At 40.3% G+C, this 13,875-nt stretch overlaps 1 protein-coding gene across 3 annotated transcripts in view; it reads right to left on the bottom strand.

Moving 5' to 3' along the window:
• Window positions 1-13,875, bottom strand: part of LRP2 (LDL receptor related protein 2) — a 181,292-nt gene that overhangs the window by 98,868 nt on the left and 68,549 nt on the right. For all 3 annotated transcript variants that reach the window (XM_084643577.1, XM_084643576.1, XM_084643575.1), the window contains exons 23-31: window positions 12,343-12,462; window positions 11,812-11,928; window positions 10,720-11,097; window positions 9,521-9,769; window positions 8,012-8,223; window positions 6,708-6,892; window positions 5,200-5,428; window positions 3,401-3,578; window positions 1,280-1,408 (exon numbers count right to left, since the gene is read on the bottom strand). In XM_084643577.1, coding sequence (XP_084499703.1) covers window positions 1,280-1,408; window positions 3,401-3,578; window positions 5,200-5,428; window positions 6,708-6,892; window positions 8,012-8,223; window positions 9,521-9,769; window positions 10,720-11,097; window positions 11,812-11,928; window positions 12,343-12,462 — 1,797 coding nt within the window. The remainder of the gene's footprint in view (window positions 1-1,279; window positions 1,409-3,400; window positions 3,579-5,199; window positions 5,429-6,707; window positions 6,893-8,011; window positions 8,224-9,520; window positions 9,770-10,719; window positions 11,098-11,811; window positions 11,929-12,342; window positions 12,463-13,875) is intronic.

Below are 13,875 nucleotides of genomic sequence, written 5' to 3' on the forward strand. Positions count from 1 at the left end.
CCCTACACCCTCTTACTCTAGAGTATAGTGAATACTTCCATGAGTAGCGCCCTTCTCTCCAGATTGTAAAAACAAATGTGTGGTGCACATACACTTAAAACACTTTATTTAGTTTATTGTTTCTTATAGTAAGGGGAAATTGATATGGCTCTTTGAAGAATACACTGCTTAAGAATCTATTTTGGGGTGGGGGGAGAAGCACCATTGATTTTCCCTTGAAAACTCAGAGAGTTAGGAGGTGTCTGCTGAATTAGTCAGAGAACCCCACTCTCTGCTTAACCCAGAAGCATTTCCACCCTAAATTTCACGTGCTCTGGAGCTTCCCCTTGAGAAACACACCAAAGGACTTTGCACATCTCCAGAGCTAAGTGAACAATTCACAGCAAATGCTTTCTTTGACTAATTTAGTCTCTTTTTCTGGTCATGAATTCCCTCCAAGCAATTTATGATTTTCTTGAATTTTTAGAAAATTACTTTGCTGAATGACTTCTGCAAACAATCCTTGGTCTGCAGATTGGTCCAGGGCAAATCAGTGTAATTATCTTATATCTGAAATTCGAGTTGGGTAGGTTAGTTTTGATTATCCCATATCACGTGTATTTGTAATACTAGTTTGTGCCTCTAGAGGTCCTGAACTTCATACTCAGAATTTTTAGCCAAGGAACAGTAGAGTGCATGTTGCAACAGTTTCGGTTGTTCTCCCTAATTCATCTCTTGCCAACCTCGGCAATTAGGCATTATTAGTTACACACTAATATATATAACATGTATTACATACAACATAATACATACAGCATGATATTCCTTTGGTTCTCTGATTGGATTACTACAAGTCTTAGAATGAGGTGTCTAGTCTGAATAGTTAAAAAAAAGTTCAACGTTCTGTTAATATTCTCTAATATTTACTAAAAATTAACTCTTTTCACTAGTATTTCTGTCAAAAACACCCAATGTGCTGAATGTTTTTTAAAATATCTGGCTCCTTTGTAGGTGCCTAAATGGGAGCTGAGTGCTTTCAAAAATCTGCCCCCAGAGATTGTGAGTGCTGAGCATTTGAAAATCTGGCCCAGAGCTCTTGCAAAAATTTGGCCCCAAGTCTTCAAGAAAAAGTACATTCCATGCGAACTGCCTAAAACTATGTAGGATACATTTTCCACAAATAGCAGTCCACCATTTTGTGTGGTACATCCTGCCCTGGCAGAGGAATGGACAATGATCTAAAAGTTTTTTTTCTTTGCTTGTTTTATTTTTTTTGCATCTCTGGCTATTATGGTCTTACCTCTCATGCAGTTCACATTATCAGGAGAAAGTGTCCATCCTGAAGGGCAGGCACAAGAATAAAACCGTGGCCCTGATGAAGAAAGCAAGCACAGGTGGCTACAGGAAGATGATGCACAAGAATTGATACCTGAGATTAAAAAGAAAGCACTGGTAAATATACAATAGGTCATGAAGTTCTGTATGCATACACTCTGAGCCAATGTCTATTTAGGTCCTAATCCTATAAAAGTTAAAACTGTTAGACTGCGTCCACTACATTACTTTACTTGTATTTCTTTAAATGCAGGGACTACATTTTCTGGAACCAGGAACGCACTAAGACACTGTAACACTGAATAACCTTCCCACGCCGTTTGTTAAAACAACAGTGCTGTTGACATAACACCCATTTCATTTCATTTGTATAATGCAGAACATTGGAGTCCATCTGCAATGTCTGATGTCCCTGCATGGCAAGGGCTTCAGAATTCCCAGTCCATGATCATGCTAACCTTATCATTAATGGCAAATGTAGGGGGTTTTAAATTAATTCTCAAGGCTGGGATTTTAAAAGCAGTGCTCAAATCCCATTCAATTTTAGTGGGAGTTGATTGCCTAACTCCATGGATCTCTTTGAAAATCCCAGACTAAATTTTTAAAATGCAAATTACAGAGAGAACATGGTCTCTCTGATCACCACAGATCTACTTATTGCATTTCCAAGTTAGATTGCTTTGTTTAATCCCACACACTTGCCACTAAAGAGGAGTTCTCATGAAGAGTGATCTTTACATAGTGAAATCATGTTTTGAAGCTACCCCTAACAATTAGCAGGAGGCTAATCTAGCTACTCTGAGAGGCCTAGAAACTCAAGGATAAAATGTCATCATTTCTAATTTAAAACCTCTGAAAATTAAAGAGATTAACAAAACAGCAGTAAGACAGCAGCATAAAACCAGAACTCAAGATAGAGAAGAATAATACAGTAGATTAATATAAGAACATAAGAACAACCATATTGGGTTAGGCCAATAGTCCATCTACCTCAGTATTCTGTCTTCTGACAGTGGCCAATGCCAGATGCTTCAGGGGAATGAACAGAATAGGGCAATTAACGAGAGATCCATACTTTATCACCCAGTCTCAGCTTCTGGCAGTCAGAGACTTAGGGACACCCAGAGCACAGGATTGCATCCCTGACCATCTTGGCACATAGCCATTGAAGGACATAACCTCCACAAACTTACTTAATTATTTTTTGAACAAAGTTATACTTTTGGCCTTCATAACATACCTCCAGCAATGAGTTCCACAAGTTGACTATGCGTTGTGTGAAGAAGTACTTCCTTATGTTTGTTCTAAACCTGCTGCTTATTCAGTTCATTTGGTGACCCCTGCTTCTTGTGTTACATGAAGGGATAAATAACACTTCCCTATTCACTTTCTCTATATCATTCATGATTTTATTGACATCTACCATATTGTCCCTTAGTCATCTCTTTTCTAAGATGAACAGTCCCAGTCTTTTTACTCTCTCCCGGTATGGAAACTATTCCAGACCCCCAATAGTTTCTGTTTCTCTTCTCTGTACTTTTTCTAATTCTAATATATCTTTTTTGAGATGGGATGACAAGAGCTGCACATAGTATTCAAGATGTGGGCACACCATGGAATAGCACCATTCTTTTCCCTTTCCTTTTCACTATGAATCAAAGTAAAAGTGTTTAAGAAGCAAGCCAGCAAGAGATCTCATCTAAAAAAGTGACATAATTGTGTGCAAGCAATTCACCCACCTATTCCAACCAGAGACGTTTTACTAAGTCAAATGCATTCTAAGGTGTCAGTTGTCTTAAAATAAAGAAATAAATAAGATAAAAATAGATAACAGAGAAACTCCAGATACCAATTCCTTACTACACATTTTGCCTGTTTAGAGTTTGTATTGGCAAGATTACTTTGTTTAACTGACCACCAGGATGGATGGACTGGATCAACCCCCAACAGCCAGGGAATACCATTAGCAATGTCATCTTATTTTAAGCCATGCCCTTTGTTGGCATGAATGATTCCAATAGTGCTTATGAATATGCATATAGCAGATTTTGCTTTTGTGTTGTCAAAGTTGCTTTGTGTGACTTACCACCAGGTTGTTTAACAGGATGGACTGCAACAATTCCCAAAGGCTGGTGAATGTTATAAATCATAATTGTTTGGTTTCCTCCATGCCACTTGTTGGCCCGAATGACTCGATTAGTGTATCGGTCACTCCAATACACAAAATCTTCAAAGACAGTCAGAGCATGTGGATGCCGTAATACCTAAAAGCAAGAATATTTACCAATTTAGTTCCATTGGTATTATTATCCGGCACTTGCACTGAAATAACAGCAGAGCTAAGCACGGTGGAGAACATAACAGTTGTCACCCACACAGATCCTTCCATAGGAATACAAATGATTTACCCTCTTCTCTGTCACCTGATGATAGGTGCTAATTGCTTTTCTGGAAAAAAAAGAAGTTTTTAAATGAAAAAGCACTTGGTAAATAAACTATGTCTGTCATTGTAAAATATAAGGTGCATAGCCTGGAAGATCAATAGAACTGTCAGATGTTGTAAGGGTAAAACAGAGGAGCCTATTAAATAAAGGGGGGGGGGGGTGCAGATTTTCAAAGGCATGAGTGGAAAAGTCAATGGGAGTTGGGTGCCCTTTGTACCTTTGAAATCCCCTGTTGCTTACTGGCCTGTTGTAGAGGGTCGCTTATCCAAATCTGGGGAAAATTAGGTTTGGGTTAAAAAAGAGGGCTGAGGATTATAGTGGTCCAATTTAACAAGAACTGGTTTGTCCTGCCATAGAAAAGTAGGGCCAGAGCTTCAATTGTTGTAAATCCAAGTAGCTTCATTGATTTAAACTGAGTTATGCCTATTTATAGTAGCTGAGGATTTAACACATCCTTCATTCTGCAGTACAGAGAACTCATGTTTATGCAATCCACAATTATGGCAACTGTTACCAAGACTATAACTGAAAAAAGAACACGGACCGGTTTGTTCCCCCTACATACACACACTCACTCTGAGACACACACCTTTTATCCACTTAATAAACTAAACCACACAAAATGGACAGTTAACTTTAGTTATGTCCACTCCAAATAGATCTTATATTATGTATTACATATGCATATCACATATTACAGATTTAGTTCATATTTTCTATCCCATATAAAGGGACAGATTCCTGTTTTAATATGGAAAGATTTGTGAATGTAATTCTTATTAGCATTAAGAGGAATTCCATACATTAATCCTCACATACTTCTACGTTTCTAATAGCATTAGCTGATAAACCTGTTCAGACTACATAAAAGTACTGAATCCTGCTTGTAACTAAATAGGTGGTATAACGTGTGGATAGGCAGCCATGGGCAAAGTTGTGCTGCAAGTAACAATGTGAACCATGAGGAGAGGGAGATGCGAGCTACCAATGATGACCTGAAGTATAGTAGCAGATATTAGCTGCCACCACACTGGAACTCATACCAGGACCATAGGTGGGGGCATGGTTTCCTCATCTGCTCCTCTCAATAGTGAGTATTAGCAACACAGAGCAGTAGCACAAAGCATACTGTGGCAGTCTCATTGTTGGTGAGAATGTCCCTTATGTTGTTCAAACCTTTACATAACATATTCAGCTCATCCAATGCACTGAGTTTAGTAGCAATGGAGGATAGGGCCCTTAGACTTCATGCTATTAAACAGAGGCAGATGAGAGGAAGTGTTTAGGTCACTAGCCTGGACTCAGGACCCCAATTTCAATTTCCTGATCTGCTATATGACCTTTGGCAACTCACTTAATCTCTTAGTTCCCATCTGTAAGGGGGGCCATAAAAGAACCTTAGAACCATGGGAAACAGTTTTTTTCATTACTATTGTCTTACCAAGTCACTTGCTACCACCTGTCGCCTGTGGTTTCCATTGTAATCACAAAAATCAATATAATCAAGGTAGGCATCAGCAAAGTAAAGCAGTTTATTTGGGTAATCAATGGAAAGTCCATTGGGCCAGTAGATTTTATCACTAATGATAACTGTTCGCATTGTGCCATCCATGCTAGCTTTTTCAATTCGAGGATTTTGGCCCCAATCTGTCCAGAACATCACATGAGCACTGTAAAAAATAATGTGTGATTACTGATCGAGAAAAATTATTTGGATATTGAGAAATTTCAGAGAAAGTCTTTTAGACAAAAATAAAATGACACTTACGAAATATACTACTCAATAAACACTACTGAAATCAATATAGGATTAGTGGATTAGGATACTTCTTTTTCAAAAGAAGTGTAGCCATAACTTTTTTATAATAAAACATTTTTAAACATGTTTTCTGCTATAGCTTTAATACACAATTGGTAATTCTAACTGGAAGTTATTTTATAATCATGTGATTATTTTTCAACTCTTAGATAAAATGGTTTACATTCCAACTCCTGAACTGCTTAATGCCAACTTAATAAAATAGATATTTGTGTCTTTCATGGTGTGTCCCCTATACAGCTACCATATTATTGTAACTGAGCAGCTCAGCATGATTGACAGCATAGTTCAGAGCTCAAGCTGTTAGAGAGCACAGTAGATTGCCAACGCTCTGCTAATAAAACAGTATATGGACGCAGGAGTTTGTCAGTTTACCTTCCACTATTCAGTACAGTCAGCAGCAGTACACAAATAGTGGGGGAGAAATTCATCTGCCACTAATATTCAGCACTGACTGTTTTGTCACATCTTCAGATGGGAAAGCACTTAATGAGTTACCAGCAGCTCTCCCAAATGAACGTAGTGTAAATGTTTTCAGCGTGCAACAGAACCAGCTCTTTGCTATACAGGCATGACACATTAGATGGTAAGTAGCTATGTGATGCAACGCTGAATAACCACAACATATTAACATTATAAAGCATAAGCTCTTATCTGAGAAATAAGTGTTATTAGAGAGACAAGATGGGTGAGGCAATATCTTTTATTGGACCGACTTCTGTTGGTGAGAGAGACCACAGAAGTTGATCCAATAAAAGGTGTTATCTTGCCCATCTTGTCTCTCCCATATCCTGGGACCAACACAGCTACAACAAGACTTCATACAAGTAAGTGTTATAACGTCTGTTTCAAGATAACAAAGATGGTAATTAAGGTGAAAGACAGTTAACAAATGGCTGAATTATACTGTGGTTTGAATAAGCTTAAGTGTTTGCTGTAACTGAGACTTGTGAACAAACTTAGTTTAGTAAACTTGAAATTTCCTAGAATCCAAACCCTAATTGTTATTTACAATTATGACAAAGTTGGTTACTTCTTAAATATTGCACTTTGGGTACAAATTAAAATAATTTTACCATTGAAATCATTATAAAATACTTTATTTTTTAAAAACAAAAAAAAAATCTTACTTAATTCTGGGATCTAACACTAGTCCCCTTGGGTTTGTTATATTTTCACTAATCAGCACAGTCCTGTGGCTCCCATCCATTCTAGAGACTTCAATTGTTTCCAGAACAAAGTCTGTCCAGTAAAGATTGCGACCTACCCAGTCTACCCCTATACTTTCAGTCACGGTAACACCACTGTCAAACACCTGTTAAAAAAACATCAAAGAGTTAGTTAGCATTAAATAATTATAATTCAATATTGGTAACATTTTTTAAAAAGCTGTAGAAAAGAGGACACAAGTAACCTTTACCCTTTAGATTTCTTATACAAAATAAGGGCCAGTCTATGAACCCCATGCTCCCATTGGTGAGCAATTACCTGAGTAGTCCTATTGACGTCTATAGGACTACTTGGGTGAGTAATGGCCCACTAGCAGTAAGAAGGGTTTACAATCTGGCACCAAGAAAGGGTTGGAATAATGTCAGCATAGCCTTAATACGTGCAAGACTATCTGTAGTGTGTGCGTGTGTCTGTGTGTTTCCTAACAACTTTAGCTTCTCTTTCAAAATGTTATACGTAAAAGTGCTTTATCATCTATGGAATTTTAAACTTACTTCCTGCAAATCGTGAACCACTTCACTTTCTTTAAGTTACCTTCCTTTTCATTACAATACACGGAGAGCTGCCTCTTACATCTTTAGAGAGACAAGGTGGGTGAAGTAATATCTTTTATTGGACCAACTTCTGTTGGTGAGAGAGACAAGCTTGTCAAGCTTACACAGAAACAACAAGGAGTCTGGTGCCACCTTAAAGACTAACAGATTTATTTGGGCATAAGCTTTCGTGGGTAAAAAACCCACTTCTTCAGATGCACTATAAAAAAATCACCTCCATGAGCAGCGTGGCTCCCAGCGCTGGTTCACTGTCTAAACTGGCACTTTACAGCGCTGAAACTTCCAGCGCTCGGGGGGTGGGGTGGGGGCGGAAGAGTTCACACCCCTGAGCGAGAAAGTTGCAGCGCTGTAGACAAGCCAGTGCAGACAAGCCCTTAAGCACAGCAGCTGTGCCGATGCAGAGTTTTAAGTGTAGACATGCCCTGAGTACCTTTCCCAGACCTGAAAAAGAGCTCTGCATAGCTCGAAAGCTTGTCTATTTCACCAACAGAAGTTGGCTGAATAAAAGATATTACCTCACCCACCTGGTATCTCTATAAACCCGGGACAAACACTGCATCTTCCATCTTTGTTAATGGAAGGTATAGTATATACTCTCATCCTTTACATAATGAAAAGAAATAAAAGACAACATTCCCCAAGAGACTTACTATTTTTCGGTCTGTGCCATTTTGATAAGCACTCCAAATCTTATCTTGTGTGGTGTCAGACCAATAGATGCGACCAGTGACTGAATCAAAATCAATAGCTACTATATTCCTCCCATCTCGAATCAGAGAATAAATGCTGTGTGCCTGAGAGGTGATGTTGTCTACAACAATTTGGTTACGGCTTGCCACTAGTAAGAGAAGATTCCCAGACTCTGCAAAAGAAAAGAAATGAATGCAAACAAATAAGCTATGCAATAGTAACCCCAAAAACCATTCAGAATGTTTTTCTAGGGGAGGAAAATGAACCACTAAAATTTATAATTTGGCCAAATTGGAGTGGGTTTTTCTCACACCAAAGTATGGAGGTGCTACAGTTTCTTAATAAAACAAGCTGTTTACATTTTTAATACGGGCAAAATAATGAAATTTTCCCTAATTTTTTTCTTGAAAGCATCTAAATCATTTCTGTTGAAACTTTCAAAAAAAAAAAAAAGACTGAGGTAGACATCTCGTAAGGAATATTTCAGCCAGAACAGCTAAAAATTTGGCAAACGTTATAAGCAACTGAAAATGGGAGCCGTTGGTCAACCTGCACGATAAACAATGTTACCTGCATGACCTATAATGTAGATATTGAATACACGATGTATATTTTGTCTATAGTGTGTGTTGAGGAGTACCACCCAATGATCCCAGTTATTTGTTTCAGCCAAGCTATGTTTGGTACAAGAATGAAGGTGGAGGGTCAAAGGTAGCCTTAAAGTAGCCACTTTTCTAGGGCCACACTAGGACCGGCTGGCCCCCAGCATAAGTCAGGGCATCTTCAGAGCCATTCTAACATACAGCTGCCCATGATGTCAAAGACCCATCGCTCCAGCAGGCAGTAATTGCCTAAGTGCCACTGCCATGCCCCTTCTCTAACCACACAGTCTGCAAGGAGTGTGGTGCAGAGCTGCTCCACCATCTGGGGATTCCCTCATCACAGGGGAATACTCTGGTGACCAGATCCACTGCGTTTGTGGCTCCTTTGTACTTCTGGAGTGCCATGAAGAGACTACAAGACAATGGAGAATGATGGCTAGTGGGTGACAGAAGGCCAGCCCAAAGCAATATTTAAGTCTTATGTAAGGCTGGGACTTAAGTAGTTCATAGACCTTGCAATCTGCCCAGAGGCAAATTTTACTCAACAGGTCAAAACCTGAGAGGTGCTGAGCATCTGCACACCCACTGAACACCTTCCTCCAAAATGTACTTTCACAATCCCAACATTAGAAACGCAGAACAATCCATTTCAAGCATATTGAAAAGGACGATAATTACTAGCTAGCCTCACAGCTAACAGTTTTAATATCCGGGGTTATATGCCAGGAATTATTTAAAATGACTATTTTTATAACCTCTTGTAAAACAGGGGGTTTGTAGCATTATCAAAATGTCTGTGTACATGATGCTGTGGAGTGTACCTAAATCCCCAGCCACTGTTTTGGATTTTATATCAGTATTCCTCACCTGCAGCTTTACAAGTCCTTCCATTGGCTTCTAAAATGTATCCTTCATCACAGTAACACCTCGAAGACCCTCTTTCGTTGTAACAACGCTGACTGCAAAAGCCTGGAGGGTCACATTCATTAATATCTTCACAGGTCTTGGAGTCATTAGCAAGATAGTATCCGACTGGACATGTACACTGAGCTCCAAAGGGCCCTTGAATGCATTCGTGAGTACAGCCAGCATTATTGTCAGAGCAACTCTCCTGATCTGAAACAGGGGTGAGGGGAAACAAGCAGATTTTCTATTCTTGCGTCAATCCTGTACATTTGCACTATGAGCCACATTCTGCTTTCCAATATACCCATGCAACTGCCAATTATTGAGAATGTGGCCAGGATCTTTATTCATCACATTAAAGTATAATATGTATAATTCATAAAAAGTAAAGTATGTTCATAATATTTGTCACTATCACGTAAAAGGAATTCAAAACATAAGAGTGCTTTCCTAAAGTTCTATAATGCTTAAAAGCAGAGTTAGCTGGAAGTACATAAATCATTTACAGTGCAAATGGGAAACTAAAATATTATATAATTTAATATATTTCATAATCATACCTGGCTGGGGTTCATCTGAGAGCGTGCATTGATTAAAGAGAGGAAGGAAGCAAGGAAAGAAAGAAAGAAGTTACACTTAAGTGAAAATCAACAGTCACAATCAACATAACACAAATTCTGCTCACTCATGGGTTTTAGATTAAAATCAGAAAAACAAAGTTAGAAATATCTAAGAAAATATTAAAGATGGAATCCAATTTAATTTTAAATGACAGCATATTTGATCAAGTTCCATTTTTTAAATGTAAAGCATAAGCAAATAGGGTCCAATATTTTACTACTCAATAAAACAAAATCTCTACTGAAGTCAATGGAACTCCACTGAATAAAGAATGCAAGATTGGGCTCACAATCACATGGAGAGAATTCACTGGAATTGCCTTTCTACTGCAAGGTGCAGTTCACCGGTCTGAGATTCACACTTAACCAAGCTTCATATTGAATCCCAACACATTTCTGAGTGAATCTTGCATTTTCTGCAAAAATGTTTCTATGCTGAATATACAACTAAGAAGCAGTGATGATGCTCATTGTATTGCATAACTTTTTGAAACAGCACAAAAGTTTCTAGACTATTATATATGCTAAACAGCAACTTACTGCAGAGTGGGGATTCATCAGCTCCATTTGGACAATCTGCGACGTTATCACATACTTTGCTCAGATTCACACAAATGCTGTGACCTGGACATTGCCACTGCCAGCTGGGGCACCGGAAAGGCTGAGTGGGACAATCTCTCTCATCACTCATATCCCTGCAGTCATTGTCACCATCACAAATCCACGCTCGATAGATGCAGTTTCCATTATCACAGTGGAAAAGAGATGGAGGACAGGTCCTGGCAGGACATCTTTGATGTTCATCTGAGCCATCTGCACAGTCAGGATGGCCATCACACTCCCAGTTAGCAGGAATGCAATTGCCATCAGACTGACACTGGAACTCATTCTGATGGCACATCCCTGGTGGTCTTGTAGCTAGAAGAGTGATATTTGGTGTTAAGGAAAGTATTTACATGCTCAAATGGAGATGCAAATACTGTACAATGGGTCTAATTCAACTCTGGTACAAGTGGGTACAATTCTTGAGAAGTCAATAGAATTGTACCCACTTGCCACAGGTCCAAGTCTGGCTACAGACATGAAGTTTTAGACTCTCCTAAATACTTTTGCTACTTTTTTAATGCAAAAACCAGGTAGCTTCATTCACTTTTCACACTGTGTTGAGTATGTACACATTAATATGCACACGCATGCAGAGACTCACACAAATTGCTACAAGTCTTTAAAACAGCAATTATCTGCTCGTTATACCTCAAAATCTTCATTAATTTTAATGTACAAAATGATTCAAAGGAACTAGCTCAAATTACAAAGTGTTTAAGCTTCAGTTACAGTCTAGCTCTTGTGGGTTATGAGATTTCAAAAAAGTATCATAATTCAAAATATTATAAAATGCCAAGCCCCCCATTCACGGTTTGGATCCACAAAGAATGAAGACTCTAGCCTATGCCAGAAAATTGGCTCTTGGCTGGAACCTACTGCATGCAGAATTTCTGCCTGGGAGAAATATTTTTAGACTAAGTATTTTGAAAGTAGTTTTGGGGTTATAATAGTGGGTGAGATACAGTTTTTATTAACTTTAATAACCAGAGCCTTTATTTTAATGTCTATGCAGTATAGTGTACTTACGACAACCAGTCTCATCTGAGTGATCATTGCAGTCAAAAACACCATCACACTGGTAATAAGTACTGATGCATTGGTCTCCACTTGCACATTTAAACTCTGAGGCACTACAGTTGTATACTACAAATGAATAAATACAGTATTGCATTAGCTATTACCTTATAAAGGGCTAGATTGTCCCCATCTTGTCTGTAGGTACAAAAGATAGGGAAATGCAAGAAATCCAGGCTTTATTGTAGTCTCTTGCTCTCTGGAGCACAGAAACGATAAAGCCTTTGCCCCCCCTGTGAAACCAGACGCCCCCCAGGGGCAGAGAGAAAGCAGGCTGCTAGCACTCTGCACCAACTCCCCCAGCAATGGAATTGCTACTCATACACACTGGGGAATTTTAGGAGGAACTTTGCCTCTCTGAGCAGCTCCATGCCAAACCCACTAAGAGCCTGTGCTCACACGACATGAGAGAGTCCAAAGAAACCAGCATGTGCAGCAAACAAATTCATAAATAACCCTGTTTACGAGGGAAATTATACTTACTGCAATCACGCTCATCTGCTCCATCTACACAATCCTTGTCCCCATCACAAACATAAAATGGGTCAATGCAGCGATGGTCAGGACACTGAAATTGACCAGGTTCACATGTCCCTGTAAAATCTATTAAGAGCAAAATAAAGGTGTTTGCTTTCTCGCCTTTCTACCTTGAACCAGGAAAACGGTCAGAACATGAAGACATCAGAATCAACTCTCTTAGCTATGAATGTTATCTAACAGCTAACAGCAAGATAAATTAAAAACATTCCACCATAGACATTAGTACAAGGTAATGATTTATTTAGATGCAGGTTGGAAGTCATGCAAAATAGGACCATAGAATCATAGAAATGTAGGGCTGGAAGGGACCTCAAAAGGTCATCGAGTCCAGCCCCCCGCACTGAGGCAGGATCAAGTATATCTAGATCACCCCTGACAGGTGTTTGTCTAACCTGTTCTTAAAACCTCCAATGAAGGGGATTCACAACCTCCTCAGTAATCTGTTCAGTGCTTAACTACCCTTGAAGTTTTTCCTAATATCTAACCTAAATCTCCCTTGCTGCAGATTAAGATGATTACTTCTTGTCCTACCCTTAGTAGACATGAAGAACAACTGATCTCCATTCTCTTTCTAACCAGGACTCCAACCTGTGAGTAGACTTGCAGAAGGGTGACCAGAGAGCTTACGCTCTTATTTCATTGCAAAAATTCTGTGAGCTATTGCTGGGTGAAAACAGTCACCCTATATCATCTGATGGGGCCTTCCTATCAATAGACTAGTCCAGGGGTGGGCAAACTATGGCCCGGGGGCCACATCCAGACCTTCAGATGTTTTAATTCAGCCCTCGAGCTCCTGCCGGGGAGCGGAGTCCGGGGCTTGCCCCGCTCCATGTGTGCCATGGCTCCACACGGCTCCCGGAAGCAGCAGCATGTCCCCTCTCCAACTCCTACGTGTAGGGACAGCCAGTGGGCTCCCCACACTGCCCTGGCCCCAACCGCCGCCCCTGCAGCTCCCATTGACCAGCAACCATGGCCAATGGGAGCTGCAGGGGTGGTGCTTGCAGATGGGGCAGTGCGCAGAACTTCCTGGCCATGCCTCCACATAGGAGCCGGAGAGGGGACATGCTGCTGCTTCCGGGAGCTACTTGAGGTAAGTGCCACCGAGAGCCTGCACCCCGACCCCCTCCTGCGCCCCAACACCCTGCCCCAGCCCTGATCCCCCTCCTGTCCTCCGAACCCTGCAGTCCCACCCTCCTGAACCCCAGAGCCCGCATCCCCAGCCGGAGCCCTCACCGCCCTACCCACACCCCAACCCCCGACCCAGCCCAGAGCCCCCTCCCGCCCCCTGAACTCCTCATTTCTGGCCCCACCCCAGAGCCTGCACTCCCAGCCAGAGTCCTAACCCCGTCCCGCACTCCAACCCCTAATTTTGTGAGCATTCATGGCCCGCCATACAATTTGCATACCCAGATGTGGCCCTTGGACCAAAAAGTTTGCCCACCCTGGACTAGTTGATGGCACCACTCCTGTATGTAA

This window comes from Lepidochelys olivacea (assembly GCF_965140295.1).
Source record: "Lepidochelys olivacea isolate rLepOli2 genome assembly, chromosome: 11".
In the NCBI taxonomy this organism is placed as follows: domain Eukaryota; kingdom Metazoa; phylum Chordata; order Testudines; family Cheloniidae; genus Lepidochelys; species Lepidochelys olivacea.